This window comes from Nipponia nippon, unplaced genomic scaffold (assembly GCF_047370975.1).
Source record: "Nipponia nippon isolate SJK-2023a ecotype South Korea unplaced genomic scaffold, ASM4737097v1 scaffold_13, whole genome shotgun sequence".
NCBI classification, from domain to species: Eukaryota; Metazoa; Chordata; class Aves; order Pelecaniformes; family Threskiornithidae; genus Nipponia; species Nipponia nippon.
The window spans coordinates 6,055,913-6,074,168 of NW_028262324.1; the positions used below are offsets into that span (position 1 = coordinate 6,055,913).

General features: G+C 38.9%; 1 protein-coding gene across 1 annotated transcript in view; it reads right to left on the reverse strand.

Annotated features, from left to right (window-relative positions):
* Positions 1-254: 254 nt before the first annotated feature.
* VAPB (VAMP associated protein B and C) overlaps positions 255-18,256 on the reverse strand; it is a 32,079-nt gene continuing 14,077 nt past the window's right edge. Inside the window, exons 2-6 of the mRNA XM_087749588.1 lie at positions 15,530-15,682; positions 7,801-7,904; positions 5,440-5,520; positions 2,964-3,140; positions 255-781 (exon numbers count right to left, since the gene is read on the reverse strand). Of these exons, the coding sequence (XP_087605714.1) occupies positions 623-781; positions 2,964-3,140; positions 5,440-5,520; positions 7,801-7,904; positions 15,530-15,682 (674 nt within the window). The 3' untranslated portion in view covers positions 255-622. The remainder of the gene's footprint in view (positions 782-2,963; positions 3,141-5,439; positions 5,521-7,800; positions 7,905-15,529; positions 15,683-18,256) is intronic.

Here is an 18,256-nt window from a genome sequence, read left to right on the forward strand (position 1 = left end):
GAGCGTCATACCAGTCAATATATGCCTCTTAATGATGCCTAGCACATTCAGCATTGCCACATACAATTCTTTTCAGCTTCTCACTATTCATTTAAGTGCCATGAAATTGGTAACTTGCACAGAGTTGAAGACACTGACAGAAACTGTTAAATTTATGAGCAGAATGGTGGATTAACGTATTTTACAGAAGTCATCAACACCTCCTGCCTAACCCAGCTCCAAACATCCAGTAGGGCCAGCTCCAGCAGTGGAGGAATATTTTTTTCTATTTTTCCTTGGGTTTTTTTTTTTCTTTTTTTTTTTTAAAAAGAGGTCATCCAGCAACATGTACCAGGGTCTAAGAATGTTTAAAATGACATATACAATATTCCATTGTAGTGTTAAATCATGATTTTCTCCCCCTCTTCATCACTGAAGCATATTCTCTTTCATTCATTCACTCATTGTACATTTTAAACTTTCTAGATTATGTTACATAGTATTTGTGCAGGGGTAATTTAAAGGCAAGACCTGTGAGATGTCATACATTAATTTTTTTTTTTTTAAACATTGTTATGAATAAATTTAATCCAATGATATGGCAGAACCATCAAATCAATTTACAATTTCCAGCATGCTGCCTCTACAAGGCTATTTTTCCTATAAGTACACCAAAGACAAAGAACAAAACCACCAAAGCAAGTAGTCTGGAGCTGAGCCCTTCATCATTGACAGCAGCTGCAGAAGCAGATATTGGGTTGTTTGTCTGGGGTGCCTTCCTCATCCGCAGTCCATCTTCTTCCTAAAGGAAGGTATATTGATTACTTCTACTGAAAAAAGCTCCAAATATTCACCCTTATCATATTTATTTTAGGTGGGCATGAAAAAACAGGTGAAAGCTAATTTACAGCTAATTTAGAGCTCTATTTTCTAGATAATCCTGAGAAGGAAAGGGTAATGAGGTAGGAGAGGAATTCTGCACCTACTTGACTAGCAGAGCAAAAACCACATGCTCTTGGAAGTTTTCTCCTGCTGGCTAGGGTAATGGGGAAGCAATGAGGAAGCCTACAAGAACACTTGTCCGAAGTCTGGAGACAGCTCCAGAACTTCAAAAACAATGACGGAGGGAATGGCATAAAGGTGCTTTTCTTCCTCTGTAATCAAATATAGTGCTGTTGGGGAAAACGCTTTTCAATATAACTAAGATAGATTGTGAAAAATACGCAGCTTTAAGGCAATTATACTCATCATTCCCCTAGTTAGATGTCACAAGCAAATTTTACCAGCATTTGAAGGGAAATCTATTTCCCCCATCATATTAATGCTGACATTTTCACATGAAACTAATGGCAATAATTAGGATATTTTCTCGGTATGAGTTTGACAGCTCTCTTGATTTAAAGATGTATGAGACAACAGATAAAACAACATTATAACACCAGATATCATCACTTCAAGTGGAGACGATGTTCCCCACATCTTGATCTAAACTGTTATGCAGCACGGCTGTGTGTTAGCACACTCCATTCCACACACAGAGCACTTCAGGAGAGGGTAAAGTGAGCGTTTTGTGACCTAACTTGTATACAGCTGAAGCAACAGTGTTAGACTTTTTATGTGATACAGTATTACAGTGCTAAAGTATAAGATACTGAAGCAAAAACCTCTAGTCTATACATAACAAAATACTCAAGAAATAAAATTTGTACTAAAAGTTACTGCAGCCTTAAAAATTGTCAGATAGGTGAAATTCAAAAGGCTCAGTATATGTCAGTGTTTCTCACTTTTGAATTTGAAGGGGCACCTAACATTCTGGAGGAAAACTTTTTTTTTTTAATATTATTATTTATTTATTAGGAGTCACAGACTACCTGATACCTCACTACTGCTGTAAGTCTAGACGGGGACAACTGACTTTTGTAAACAACAAAATGTTGTTTACCTATATAGTAATTTTACTGCTAGTAACGACACATTTTCATTTTAAATATTTTAACTTGCTTTTGACAGTGACTCTAGCCTGACACTGAGAGCACCGGGTGGCTGGCAGTAATTTAACATTGTTTTACTGATGTTTTACAGATGTTTCTAACACTCCACAAAGGGAACAAAGAGCTCACCATTTTAAGATGTTACTGTAAGACATCAGCTCAATTCTAGATATCTCCTGTAGAGTGTTTATTCAAGACTGATTTGCAATAAAATAAAATCATATAGTACTTATAGCATTGTGAGACGCTGGCAAAACAAGAACACAAGGAAAAGTTAAGGTTGTGTCTCAGCTATAAAAATGTATTATTTCTATGTGCAAAACAGAACTGGTTTACAAATGTTTAAAGGATTTCTTCATGGATCAACCATCAGAGCTGACAGAACAGAGTCTCTTTCATTGGGCTCCAATAGTCACAAATTCCAAATTTTCATTGGTGCTGTTATCTATGAAACTAGACATTTACAACAAATGAAACTACTGTAAAAAGTGTTTTTCAGCACGGTGATAAAGGCTTCTCAATTACTTGATTTCACAGTGTTGTGCTGGATATGACAGGAAACATATTTCCTATTAGTCTGTCTTACTTTGGTTATTTCAACTGCATATTATAGGTGCAATTACTAAAACACTCAGTATTTGCACAACACTGCCCTCAAGCTCCCATCAGTTTGAGAGCACAGGGCCAAATTCAACACTGAATGCTTAATTCAGACTGAGAAAATTAGGTGGGGAAAGAAAAAGAGAGGGAATTCATTACTTTGGGTTGCTATCCAATCAGTTTCTCTGGCCGCATGACTTGTACGCTCCTTTCAAAGGAAGCATTGACTTCAACACTTCTTCCCAGTTTCTTGAGAGAAACCTAAATTATCTTTTAATTTATAGACAATATTAAAATATTGTGCCAAGGTCAGGTAACCAAACCTTTAAGTCAGAAGCTTCCTTTTCAAGAAAGGGGTAAATCTGAGGGGGAAAAAAAAAAAAGCATCTTTACCTTAAACTGTTTATTCTCCTCCCGTAACCTCTGAACTTCTACTTGAAGCCTCTTATAGTCTTCCATTACTTTCTTAACTTCAGTGTCATCCAAAGAAGAACTTATTGATTTAGACATTACAGAGGAATCTGTCTTTGTTGCAGTTGTGGATACAATTTTATTTATTTCTATGTCATGCTGTTAAAAAAGGATAGAGTGATTTTTGGTTAGTTATTACCACCACACCACACACCTGATATTCAGGAGGAGAATCAGGTAAAATTGTCTGTGCACACCTGAAACATGCCTGTATCAAAAGAAATAAACAACATTTTTCTTTCTGTAACCTTTACTTCCCTTTTCTGTCTCACAGAAAACACCAGATCAGCAGCAATAAGTACAGACAGAATGACCTCGACTTTTCAGTCCTTGCATATATAGAAAAGGAAATATCCTTAGACCATATCCCACAATATGAATGGGAACTTATTTGCTCACAGTCTGCTTATGGAGTATTAGCACTCTCCTCACCTTTCCCTCCCCAAGCGCAACACAAGCAGCTACTCCAGGAACCAGGGTGTTGCTAGGAACCACCCACCTGCTCTGCTGCAGTTCCCTCTGCATTTTTTCAACAAATGTTTCAAACATTTTTTCAGTTCATTCAATCCATTATCAGTTCCATATTTGACACTACATACTTCCATTAGAAATTAATGCATTCGTTACCCTAACAAAAAAAGGATCCTACAATATTATAGCTGCTAATTGCAATATAATCCCTAACTGCATTTGTGTCTTCCTTACTAGCTTTCTAACAATTTACTTGCTAAAATCAGTGTTGTTATCACCACACTGGAAGAGATGCACCTCAAAGGGACCGTGGCTGTGGATAAGTCTATACCGCAGCAGGTATACCCCTGGAGAGACTGTGGCACACAGATAAGGCTCCACTTGGAGCTGGTACACCCTTAAGGGACTGCAGTCTGTGGATAAATCCAAGCCGGAGCAGGGGCAAGGGGGAGGAGTTCATTGCAATGTTAAACCCAATGGTCTGGCCCAAAGGGACCAGGGTGGAGATGGTAGTGGAAATACCTTTAAATTGTTGTAACCCAGGATTTGAGCTGCATGTTATGGGAATTACTATAGCAGGAACCACCTGAACCAGTGGAGGACAGGCCTTACAAGAAGCAGTGCATGTGCAGCAGTGACCCGACCTGAGCTGGCTTTGGTGCCCAGTGACTCCACGCAACGCACCACCTCTCCTGTCCTGAGTGACCACCATCACGGATGGAGCCCAAAGGCAGGGACTAAATGAACTCAATGGGCACTTTGTGGGCACTTCTGGACATTCTCTGGACATTTTACAGGGGTGGTCCACAGACTAAGGGAATGATATCTGTGTATTATAGTAAGAATGGAAAGGGGGGGGGTGGTTGATGAGGATGTATTGGATAGTGTGAGAGCTGAGCATGATGTAAATGGCATGGAATAAGGGGTGGGGAATGTGCTGGTTCTGGCTGGGATAGAGTTCATTTTCTTCATAGCAGCTAGTATGAGGCTAGGCTTTGGGTTTCTGCTGCAAACAGTGTTGATAACACAGGGATGTTTTCGTTATTGCTGAGCAGTGCTTACACAGAGTCAAGGCCTTCTCTGCTTCTCACCCCACCCCACCAGCAAGGAGGCTGGGGGTACGCAAGAAGCTGGGAGGGAACACGGCTGGGACAGCTGACCCCAGCTGGCCAGAGGGATGTCCCGCACCATATGATGTCATGCTCAGCATATAAAGCTGGGGGAAGAAGGAAGGGGGGGAACATTCGGGGTGATGGCATTTGTCTTCCCAAGTAACCATTACACATGTGGAGCCCTGCTTTCCTGGAGATGGCTGAACACCTGCCTGCCAATGGGAAGGAGTGAATGAATTCCTTGTTTTGTTTTGCTTGTGTGTACGGCTTTTGCTTTACCTATTAAACTGTCTTTATCTCAACCCACGAGTTTTCTCACTTTTACCCTTCCGATTCTCTCCGCCATCCCACTGCGGGGGGGAGTAAGCGAGAGGCTGTGCGGTGCTTAGTTGCCAGCTGGGGTTAAACCACGACACAAGGAAGCAAAGAGGAGTGTTGGAAAGGCAAATTTATGTTGCTGATGGTTGTAACCGCTTCAGTATAAACTCTGAGCATTATGACCATCAATCAGTATCTTTCAATTTTTAAAAAAAAATATTCTTTATCCTATGATCTTTCACTAAATGAAAACAGATCAACTCAAAGATTCCATTGTACTTGTGTTGCACTTAAATTGTTCAAATTAGCTGCTAGTTACATTAAGCATCACTAAGATTTTAAATAGTTTATATTGGGTTTTGAAAGGGTGATGCCATCCAGGCAGTGAAACAGAGGGTTCTGTCTTTTGCTTATATAGCTGTCTGTATAAACATGCCATTTTACATGATTTACTGTGGTGTTAAGTTAAAACACTCAATATGCATCTGAATACTCACAGGCTTATCATTTTCCGCTGGTAGCTCAAACACACACCTAAGTTTCGAATCCATGAGTTCTTCCGGTTTTGCTTCTTTCCACTGGAATAATTTAATATTAATGTAATATTAAACATATTAGTATAATAAGGCAGATGGAAAATGCAGTGTATTATGTAAACAAATATCATCTCACTCAGGAAAAACCCCATAGGCGTTTACCATGTTACCATTAACCACATACATGATGAAAAATGAAACCAAATATGTAACTGAGTGGTATCGCAAAGAAAGACTACATACTATGAAGGAAAACATACTAAATCTGAAATTTACACAGTTAATTTATGAGAACTGGGAATTCTGTAAGAGTAATTAGCATAGATAGGGGGAGCTATCTTAAAAAAAAAAAAAAAAAAAAAAGAGGGGGGCATTCAAAGGAAGGGAAAGATAACAAAACCCCAAATCAGTAACACTGTTAGTTCTGAAGTCTTTGTTCAGCAGAGTTCCTATTCAAGCTTTTCAAATTTTACATGAGGTTTTCTTCCTGACTGATATGAACTACAGGACTGTTCTTCCCCCTGCTTGTTTTCCACCTCATTATTTTTCAACATCAATGTCTAAACAGTAACAGATGTGCGACATATAGAAAGGGATCGCTTCCCCTCTCATCCTTTCTCTCCCCTTCAACTAGGCAGTCTACCATAAAGAAGTTTCCTTCTGATATTTTTAATAGGGATTAACAGTTATAAATCTTTGCTCGGTATCAGCTGTAACCCTGAACTGAAAAGATTGATTCATAGTAGTGATATACAGCAAGAAGTGTCCATATTTATGTCCTGGTGTTCTCACATGCTTCTCTTCCCTTTGACCATACTTCTGGTAGCATGGTATTGCTCAGCATATCTCAAGTAGGTGTCAAATTATGGCTAACCCCTGTGCAACCTGAAGAAGTATTTGACTCATCCTAAACAGCTGAATCGTACTTCAGCTCTTCTGTGGCTGAAGTCAGAATTCTATTTTGAGCTCGTTGGCTGCCTGTGAAGTGTTGAAAGCTTTATAATACTCCCGTAATTTGTCTCACCTGTTTATCCAGAATAGGAAGAGATTTAGAGAGTGGTAACAAAACTGAGAACTGATCAAGTGTTATAGGAAAAGAAATCATATTGGTCTGGAGAGCTCTGGAAAACTGAAAGGCCCACCTAGGTCCTGAAAAACATTCTTTGCTAGCAGAGTAACATTTTTCATGGTATAAAGTAACTCATAAAAATTAAAGAGTTAGAAAGAAAGGCAGATTGGCTTATCTTTCTAGTGATGCAGACGTTTTATTACTATGGCTGTTTCTCCCCCTGCATCTTATTTTGAGGCCATTAAACAAATACAGTTCCGTAAATCTCTTTCAGAAGAGAAATTCTTAACCCTGCAGAGTGCCACAGCTTTAAAAAGCTATTCAGAAGAAGATGCATATTGTAAAGACTACTGTAAAAAAAAAAGCCATGATATGTACTGTGAGGTTTTTTGGGGTTGGCTTTTTTAGAGTAATACACATACATACAAACACACACAACCCCCACACTTTAGAGTAATGGCCTTTTTTTCTTTTTTATTGTGTCCTCAGTAGCTACTGAGTATTCTCTCAAGCTAACAAAAGCTAGACTAGAGAAAGCTTCCTCGACCCTTCCCGCAGTAGCAAATCTTGCTGTTATAGGAAAGCCACCAGTTGACATACTGGCTTGTTCCTTTCCAATTTGTCTTAATGTAGCCTGACATCTTATTTCTACGCCTTTTGTCCTTCTTTGCTTCAGCACCTACATGCTTCTGTTACTCTCATTTGTAATCCACAGGACAAAATTTATGAGGGCCTTTCATTTACCTAAGCCACAAGAGACATAGGTAGGGATAAAGAAAAATACAAGACTTGTAAATCTTCTTCCTGGTTCTTGCTGGGAAAAGGAACTGCTCAAGGGAAGACTCAAGACTGAGAGTAGAGGCATAAAATATAAAAGATGCCACAGACTTAGAATATATTCTGTATATTCTTAGAATATATAGTTCAAGTCGGCCTTTCCAAAAAATGATACATTGAAAAAAAATGACAACTACTTAGCATTTGTTTCATACTTAGCATTTGTTTGGTATCCCATAACTGACAGCAGCGTCCTGAAGAAGCAACCACAGACATCAACAGTGTCTTTCAGTGCAAGATTCCTGGGGCTCAAAATAAACAGCAAACACCTTGCCACGCACAGAGATGGCAATCTGGCAAAGCTTTCAAGGATCATTCCAGTGTAGCTTGACAACAGCCCTTAAGCAACACAGTAAAAGGTCTTATAAAATTATACAATCAGAAAGAAATCCGTTTTAATTAATTTCAGTACTCACTACTGCTTCCATATCTGAAGTATCAGCCGGAGCAAACATAGACTGAACCATGAACTTGTGTTTACTTTTCTCATTAGGGTCGTAGTCAAAAGGCTGTAGCATCACTGCAAGAAAAACCCCAAAACACATTATGTTAACATTGCTCTGATGCACAGTCATGCACTGATGATACAGTTACCAGATTTGAGAAATACAAACATTAAAATGGTTTCAAGTTGTATGCTATGACCAAAGCAGCAGATGGGATCAGGAACCTCACTTTAAAACAAAATTTTAAAAGAAGATAAGAGAAACAGCCGCCTTCTGTCTGCCTAGATTTTTGTCTGAGAATTTTGGAAATGCTGATCACTGTACAATATTCCGTACACAACTACGGCAAGATAATAATAGTAATTTATAGTAAATAGGATAATTTACATATCTTCTGGGACAGAGGGAAAAATTCTCAAAGAAAGTATCCTTTTTTCTTCCTCCATCCTTGAGGCAGAAGTAACAAGCTGGCATTTTGATTACCTGTACACACAGTATTGCTGATGGTTCCTGAGAAAAGCTACAGCGGCAAAGTCAAACATTTCAAACCTTCAGGTTCAAGTCTCAGGACGAAATTCCCTCTACAAAGTTTAAGAGTCTCATGGTATTTGTTTTATCAAGTACAGATATTTCTCTTCCAAAAATAAGTTGCTGAAAGTTTGTTACCAATTTATAGCTGGAGGTTTATGGTTAAATGCTATATAAACTTTCCCTGTGAAAGGTATACAAGAAATGTATTTCTCTCCATGCAAAAATCATGAACATTCCAGAATTTATTTAGGCAGAAAATGACTCTGTTCAAGGGTAATTAACAAACACAGTTTTGGCTTCAACATGAGACAGAACATATGTGAAAATAAGCAAAGCAGTTTACACAAACGTGTTATTAGATATTCCAAAAAGCTACCACCCCTTCAAATTTAAAGTGAAGCTTGCATATACGGCAATTACTGGTAACATGAAAAATGGTGTAAGGTTTAAAAAGTCACATTTTATGACCCATGAGGCTACTTCAGTCCCTCAATTCAATCACTAAGAAGAGAAGCAGTTCAAGAATTAGGATTACTTTCAAGTACTAGTGCTATTAACGTTATGTGCCCAAACTCATATGCACTAATTGCAGGGGTTTGCCTTATAAAAGCGATATCCAAAGATCCCATTTATTGCAAATGAAGGAAAGTCAAACCAATTTGCCTCCTTCAATGAGCAGAATGTGTTACGGCTGCACCATCTTTATTATGCACACAATCTGTGGCTATCAACAACCACAGGCCTTTTAAAGCCAGAAGAGAAGGAAGCCAGCAAATTCTCTCAGATGAGATGCTTCAAAAATTATTATACATTTTTAACTCACCTTGCAGTAATCAAATACTAGTCCAACATAAATGTTTGCAAATTAACAGGCTACTTTTAAAACTATTTTTCCAAACAGAAGTGACTGCACTGTGAAAGCACATACATTTCAACATTGCATGATACATCACTGACAAGCAGCAGCATAATTTTTTCTCCCCTGTAGCAGACACCTAACTTATTTCAAATCTACATAATGTGTAAGATCCAGCTGGGCAGTCAAAACTATCCACTGTTTATGGAACTTCTCCAGATCTGCAGTTCTATCAGTTTGCTTTGCTGAGTGCAACTATAAGCTCATTTGAAAATCATTATTTCCCAAGTGATAGTGCTGAAGCCATTCTCGAACGCCAAACAATCGCTGCTCTGAATTCCATTCACTGAATCATAAGAGCAAGCAGCTAGAGAGGGCTTGACAGTACAAACGCTGTTAGCACTTGTATTTTTAGATCAATACATGAAAGCCACATTGACACAAATTATTCAGCAAACGTCTTGTAAGCCAGATGGGAAGCTCAAAAATATGTACTTTGTTCAAGAGGAAACCAAACCATTTCAACATTTATTCACATACTATCAGGAGTTTCTGAGAAAGACCAGTTCCATGCAACTGCCCTAATTGCTGGAGAATTTGCTACTGTGAATGTGGCTCCTTTGTTTTCACTGGAAATTTCATACCTTATGCAAGAATTATGTGAAAAGTGTATGTTCCTACAAAATGCCTTATCAAATCAGTCATCTCATCTGGTCAAAAGTTTCTGACCAGCTTTCATCAAAACTCAGCATTCTAAAAAACAAAATTATTAACATGATCTTCAAGTTTACTTTTTTTTTTTTAATCATCCACTAGGCAGAGATATGCAGTTCAACTACTTTCTAAACTGATCACCCTACAGCTAAAGCACCAGAAGTACTCTACCACAAGCGAAAACTGCAAAGTCATTGAGAGATCAATGGAACGAGGAGTAACGCAAGTTGTATTTGTTAGCCCACTTGTCTCTCTCAAAATTCAAACACGAAGGACCGTTATGCACATCCTGTTCTGAAGTGCTTCCAAAGAAATGGGTACCAGTTTTCTCACACATTCCTGCTATACCCCCCATATTTTACGCAAGGCCCTCTGTAGATAGCAAAGGAGAGGCGGTGACCACCTAATATGCCCTTTCCTTTTCCTAGAACAGTTTACTGGCAAAGTTAGTAACAATGTCAGAAACATTAAGCTCTTCTGGTTTTCCTAAGGTAAATCTGTTTTCTCAAGGAACAGAGGAAATTGGAAGCAAGGAACATGGAAGGAGACAAAACTCTACCCCTAACGCCTGCTAGGATCTAGCACTCCCTTCCAAGAGCAGAAGGAACAGAAAAGTCTTCCTGCTCAGCTAGTCAGCAACCTTCCTCTAGTTTCCATCTAAATTTATTAATGGCCTGTTTACTTGGTCCTGGACCAATACTGCCCTTATGCTTAAACATTAAGGAAGGGGAAGAGTCATTTACTTCTGGTGCACTCCAAGACATCAATCACAGAAACTCTTGGCCTTCTGGTAAACTAAATAAGGCAGACTCGGTGGGTCCTCTCCGCGCCAGGCTCCCCATTCATTCTCTGCACCTGTTCTGGCTTGGACTCCTCCATATGAGCTACTCTAACTATACATCCAGGAAATGTTACTAGTGCCTCGGACAACAGCATTTCTACCCTCTTCTCTTGTCTGTTATCCAGCCTGTTTGCACATACTACATTTGTCTTATTCACAGCCACATCATGTCACATCTTGGTCACACTATCCAGCCCCCTTTGTTTAACAAGCTTGTGATTATACCAGGAGTATTTTATTCTCCAAATATGTGATTTTGCAGTTTTTCTGATGAAATTCATCCTCTGTTTCCTTTTTCCTTACTGTAACCTTCAAGGACACCCAGTTCTGCCGCATATCTTCAGCCTCCCAACTTTACATCATCATCAGGGTTTTTTGTGTACTCTTTTTGTGCCAGAATTGCTTATAAAAGCATTAAACAAGATTAGTACCAAGAATCATTCTCTAGAAACATCACTAGTAACTTCCTGCTATTACATTTCCATCCACCACATCACTGTTTGCTCTTTAAGCAGCTCATTCAATAGTCTGTGAATCTGTTTTTCTTTTCTAGCTTTATCGGTAATTTTCCCAAATGGCACTGCATGAAATTCTTTATGGTCAGGATAGATCAAATCTACCACACTTATGTCACCTTTACATAAAATACCCCAACCAGCTACAGGGACAAGCCTCAAGATCATTGTGCAATTTGATCAGCTCTGCTAGAGGTGAGCAAAGGAGACTCGCATCTACAGAAACAGGCAGAATCCACTGCACCGCTTCACATTTGTTCCATGTTTACATAGTTCTTTCTGTAAATATTTCAGTAATACTAAAAAATGTTGAATCTGTGAAGATCAAGATAGATTCTTCTAAAGCAAGCAGAAAAAACCCAACCCAAAACTTGGCAGTCACTACATAGTCCTGGGGTGCCTGGGGGAACAGCGTGCAGCAGCGAGGTTGCCTCAGGAGAGTCGGGGGCTGCAGCAGTGGATGGGACGCGACCGGTGTCTTAGCTAAAGGGGCAGACCCACTGCGACCGAAGAGAACAGCAGCTGCCGAAGCACCCTCCTGAAGGAATGCAAATTCCCTTTTGAAAGTCAGGCAAGTGTGTAGAAGACTAAAAATCCCCGCCAACGATATCTGACAGTAACCTAAGGATAACATCAGCTTCTCCCCATTTTTAGGAAGCACGTTCAGACTGCTCTCTTCAGCAGGACACCGTGCACAGATGGTACCATCTGTACTTCCTCTCTCGCCCCCGTTATACACCTATCTGCAGACTCATCAGCATCTGCTTATATTTTTTCACTTTTCCTTTGTAATCCATTCATGCCTTTTATTTAGATGTCAAGCTCTCGGAAGCCGCAAAATCAGGTATCTTTGTTGAAATAAGACATGTTCAACAAAAATGGAATGTGTGCAAATAGCCTTCTTTTCAAAGTATTTCAGACCCAATGCAATGAAATTGGATGACAGCGCACACACGCTTCCCGACAGTTACATAAACTCAGCTGTTAAAATGACACGCCATTATATAACAGGTGAAAACAGGGGCTACAAACCTGACATCGCAGCACGCTGACAGGGCCTTAAAGGTAGATATTTAGGAAAAGCTGTGGTATGGCATAAGAAGCCAGTATTTGACACTCCACTAGAATAAAGCAAGCTTCACTTTTCTAGCATTTTATATGTTTTAAATGAGCCATCATACTAGTATGGAATAAAGTGGAATATTGTTCTGATTGCTGCCTCATCTTAGAGCAGAACGTCTTCTCATACACTTACATCAAAACTGTGCAGACAGTTTCACAGGAGTTTAAATCCGGTTACTACTGCCCAAGGAAGATAAGGCTGCCCCAAACTCCGTTTCAGTCAGTAAAATTCTGAGAACCTTATAAATTGTTCCAGAGCTTCATGCCACTATACTTAGGCACTGATTTTTTGGAGTGACAAGGTGCAGTACCAATGTGGTGCTACCAAGCGGCTGTATTAAAGCCAGTCAGCAATTCTCAAGAGGACAGATTGCATATAGTAAATACAGCCCAATTAGCTGAAGTGTCCGGAAGTTATTACTGAATTAGCTATATTCTAATGTTTCTCATCAGTAGTATTTTCATTAGGTTTGGAGGAATTCAAGTCCTATTTTTATGCCTTGTGCAAGGCTTGAATTACATGACTGAAAAATAACTGATTCAGAGGCAAAGAAACAAATTCTATTTATTTTTCACTTCATTAACTCCAAAATCAGCCCTCTGTTCTTAAGCAACATTACTCCAAAACAAAGTTTAAACACATGTGAATGTGAAAACAATGCTGATCTGTAAGTTAATGAAAGTCCCCTCTTTGATCCCCTCTATCCAGAAGATCTTTTCTGCTAATCAGAATCAAAGACACTGCCATCTTCAAGTTCAAAATTAGGTCCCCTGCACGGTTTAAAGGAGCTACCAGGAGTGCAATATATACAGCTCCATTAAAGAGAAATTCAACCACAGCACATGATAAAGACGGCTTCAGTTTAGAATATTTTGGGAAATAAAGAATTTACATTTATAACCCCAGAACTCTGTAATACTTCTACCTATAAATTTACCTTAATATATTACCTAAAGAACAATGAACGTGTACTACTTGCATTTCAAAATATAATGTTAATGTAAGGACTGGCCATTTAGGATCATTAAGTTATTATTACTAAGTTATCAGCATGAAAATATGTAGAACAGAAATGTGAGCTTGTGATTAAATATACCATAGCTATTTGCAAAACTAACCAAATCATAAACCACTATAAATAAAGTTATCAGAAAAGGGAAATTTTTCAAAGCTATGCAAGCAAGAGCAAAACATAGCTTAGGGTTAGCACAGCAATCTCTCATAATGGGATACTTTAAGTCAAGTCTTGGACTAGATCCACATTCTATCTGGTATGCCGCTGGGAAGAGTCGGGCTGGAAAAGCAAGTAAGATGTAGGCATGCTGGTAGTATAACGCAAGATGGTTCATACAACACTCGCCTATACTATATTCTGCTCAAGGTAGAGCGAAGGGTCATTGTAAGCAGAAGTTTAAGTAAACACTCAATGTTGAAATCAAGACGACATTTAAAAAAGCATGGTATGTGCCAGCAAAGGAAGTGGGCTTTTGATTTTGAAACTTCATCTGAAAGATGAAAAGAATCCACATCTTCATAGCATGAAGATAATTTGTAGCTAGAGACCATGCTAATTTTCATTATCACTTCATTGATTTCTATGCATTTAATATGCTTGCCTGCAGCTAGTATAGATGACAGACAGTTTTACTTGGGAATTGTCCCGAGTTTTGAAAAACTCAATTCCTCTCTAGAGAGCTTTTTCATGTACATATTAGTCATTTCAGAGCTTACTGGGTATGTGCTAGCCTTCTCCTGAAGCAGAAGTGCTTTGCCTGCCCCACCTGTAGCTACCACATTGTGCTGGTCATCTCCTCCCTGTGACATTCCCCAGAGATTAACTGCAAGCAAGGCACAATTCTGCAATCATATGCACACTCAATTTGACACAATAGAAATCCCAAAGACAACAGATCAATGAGTGTGCAAATGTAGGCACATGCAAGAAGAGTTACAGGATTAGAGTCTCTTAATGTTACAGTGCAAAGTATTTCTGGGATCAATTTTTATTTTGTTGAAGCAAGACCTCCAAGGGTGAGGAATTTAAATATTTTACATTTTATTAAGTAAAAAACTGAAGTCTTGATTTTTACAGTTTGATTTGTTTTTTCAAGTAAAAAGCAGTCGTTTTAACTCCCAAAATTTTTTTTCCAGGCTAGAAAAGTGTAAGAGACTAATGGCAAACCATACAACCTATCAGTAAGTAATTTCTCTTATCATGCCAATATTAAAATTTATTTTTAAAAGTAAAACAAATCTGCATGTTTATAGAAATAATTTTCTTAACTAAAAAGTCAGACTTTATTCATGCAGTATGCCACTACTACATGTTTCGATAGAATTCTTTATTAAAAACATGGATCGGAGAAGTCATTGAGAAAATACATTGCTTTCAACCATGCATCATCAGCAAGTTAATAATATACAGACATTCTGTTTATGGGAAACACTCAATTCTTTATGCTTTCAAAGTAAGCCACTTCTTTGCTTTTCCATTACCAAACTTAGGCAAGTCAAGAGCTGCTGACTCATTAGAGACAATCACTAACGTTTCCTATGGAACAGCAAAGAGTCACTTGACATTCTAATACCAAAGCATATTGCATCTTCAAGGAACACAAAACAAGCATGGTTTGAAAGTAATTGTTTTCATTATTGGTTATATTAGGCAGTTCAGCAACAGCTTACATCAGTCTAAACCGGTGTGGCTGCAGTCCACCCAGTCTTATTCTCACCTCAACGTGCCTATCCAAGCACTTGTTTGACCCTGCGGTGAGCTGGTTCAGGAAGTTAAGCTGGCAAAAAACTAACCGTACAAAAATAATCCCACAGGGAGGGCAGGGCTGATTTGGATAGGCTGGCTAGGACTGTTATTTAACTATATAAATCATTTATGTATTTCTCCCCCTGCCTCCCCAAACAAGATGTAAAAACAAACCTATTACTGCTAGACCAGGAATAAGGGAAGTAAAGATACATGAAATGGCTACTTCTCCATGAAATCACAACCTCTTGTTTTTACAAACATTCAACAAAATACTGTCAGATTGCAAAGCATTCCAAGAAATAATTGATTAGAAGAAGCTATTTTCGATCACCAAAAACCTGCTTGAAGGACTTACCAGAAACATTAATTGATGTTCCTGCATCGATAATTCCACTGTTAGGCCTTACACAGTATCTACGTGGTGCTGTGGTCTTAACTTTGAAGCACACATTTCTGTCTGTAGGATTGCCGAGTTTCAGGTTTGTAGTGACAACATCTGTGAAAGGACCTGAGGAGGAGAGCAAAAGCAGACTTGACATCACACAGAAAATACTTTGAAGCAGAGGCTAAGCAGGCTCTAAATCTCTGTTCCCAAATCTTATAAAGTAATTAGATGTTCAATTTCCATCTATGGCACGTACAGATAACCGTGCACACAAAGCGGAGGATGCAGTGAGGCCTCTGAGCATTCTGACGTGCAGCATGCTCCAACGTTGCTCACAGCGCAACAGCTGAAGTTGATCATTAATAGCAAAACAAAAGGGGGAAGTCATTTATACGTGGTGCCAACACAACAACATGGCACTCAAATGACACCTAATTCTCTGCCGTATCACAGTCACTCCATTCTAACTACTGAATCCCAGTAAACCCAGGCTTACTGAGAAATACCGTATATACCTATGTTATAGATGATAAATAGGGGAATACAGTACGTTAACCAGAAAGGGAATGATAACAAAGTGGCTCCTGCAGTTTCACCTGCATATGCAAGCAGTACCTCCACAGAAGCAAGATTCCACCAGGTATTCAGAAACGCCGTACCATAACCAGCAAGATAAGTATTCGGTGTGCATCCTCTTTTCCTACCAAGTATTTTTTTTTTTTTTTTAATAATTCTCTTGGCTACTAGAAATGATAAACCAGAAGAAATCTTCATAAAAAGCCTACCTCACCCAAGACAGGAAATAACCATGTGGAAATAGGAAAATTCTTGGATGCTGAGAGCACTGGCAAAAAGATTTCTATATTAGCAAAGCCAGAACCAAACCATTATCAACTTCTGCAACACCAAGTGCAGGCAAATCAATTTCTCACGGGATCACTACCTAGTTGAAACTGCCCAAATCCCTCAGGTTAGAGGAAAGGCTAGTTACTCATTTTCTACAAGACACTGATAAATCAGACAGGTAGCACGCAACTGCAGTGCTGGCTCAGATGGTGAAGAAGTAGAATTAAAAGAAATATAACCACACTTTGATCAACTGTCTTCTGTATAAAAGTAATTAATTTGATGCCTGAATAAAATATCTTCAACTATCCTCAGGAGTAAAAGCAAATTGGTCAAAAAAAAAAGCATCGAACCTTTCCTTGCGGAAATGACAGCCCTAAAATTTAAAAAGGGTTAGTGATGATGATGATGATGATGATAATAAAAATACTAGCAGGCAACATTCCACCATCCGCCTCCTGCAGCATGGTTGGCTTAAAATAATTTAAGTCTCCTTCCTTTTCTACAAATTTATCAGACAAATTTGTCTCCTAGGATGACATTTAATACAGCTGTAAAAGTATTAAAGTCCTGCAACCTTTATCTTTGAACCAATTTGTTTTAAGTAAGTAGAAGGGGAAAAAACCCAAAACAATCACACACACAAAAAACCCCAACCAGACAAAAACATAGCACCACTTCTGCCAGCAATCTGAACAAGCCAGCTTTGCATTTACAATGCAACTTGGTAGCAAAAAAAGTGAAGCAATAAAATTTTCAGATCCCCTCACAAAGATTTCACTAAACCTGTGCCTGGTGAAACACTGAGATGTGAAACAGAACGAGAGACAGCTGTCAAGTTTTCTCTGTGTTCTGCATGCAGAGAGAGACTTTAAGTCTAATGGAAAATAACTGGGCAGAAGCAGCCATGAGTTGTTAAAGAAGTTAAACAAGCCAAACTATCAGAAAAATCCAGCAAACATTTAGTTGCGTACAGACAGTAGCAGATCTTCAAGATAGCTCTAACTGGGAGAAGTCTAACATTTCAGAAGAAATTACTTGATGCCTAAGCATTAAGGATGTGCCTTTACTAAAAAATTACAGCTTGAGCTATTCCAGCACAGAGGGAGGGTCATCTGTGCAAAGCCCTACATATGCAGCTGCATCCTCAATAGTGCTTTACTAGTCTGCATGCTGGGATAGATTTCCTGTGGGAAATACCATGTTTTTACTTGGCTGATCCATGAATGCGTGCGGGATTTGTGTGCCCCAGCAGAGAGCTGCTGTTTGTAATAGTAATACGACAACAATTCTGCGCGTAAAATAATTTCCAAATGGAGTTACTTATTGCTAACATACATCATACCAAAACATTTGGCAGCAAAACCTTTCAGCAGACCGAATTCATTTCTTCTTGTCTGCTTGACATTTCCTCTTCTTTTCTGTCCGCTAAACTTTATAAACAGCTTCTTTAGATATATTTTCCTCAAATTACAGGTTTTACAGGTCAGCCAGCACAACTGTACTAGAAGGCTGATGTCTGCTTTCAGCAAACTTGTGCGCAGGCATACTCCTTATGGCATTGCTGTTCAAATACTGTAGCAAAGCAAAACAGAGCAGACAAATGCAGGATTAAAGAGCTATTATAGGTGTTTTGAAGCATGTAAAAAAATAAATAGACAACAGAGTATTACTCAGGGGTAATTAGGGCATGGCAGTGAAATATTATCAGCTTGGCTGGCCTGCCTTTTAAGAGAAACGCCCATGGACTGCTAACTCAGGCTGAAATGAAACCCTGATAGCCCGTTGCTAGATTACGATAGCCTAGGTTAGACATTTTTGAGGGAGGTTGGGGTATGTGGGGGAACTGAT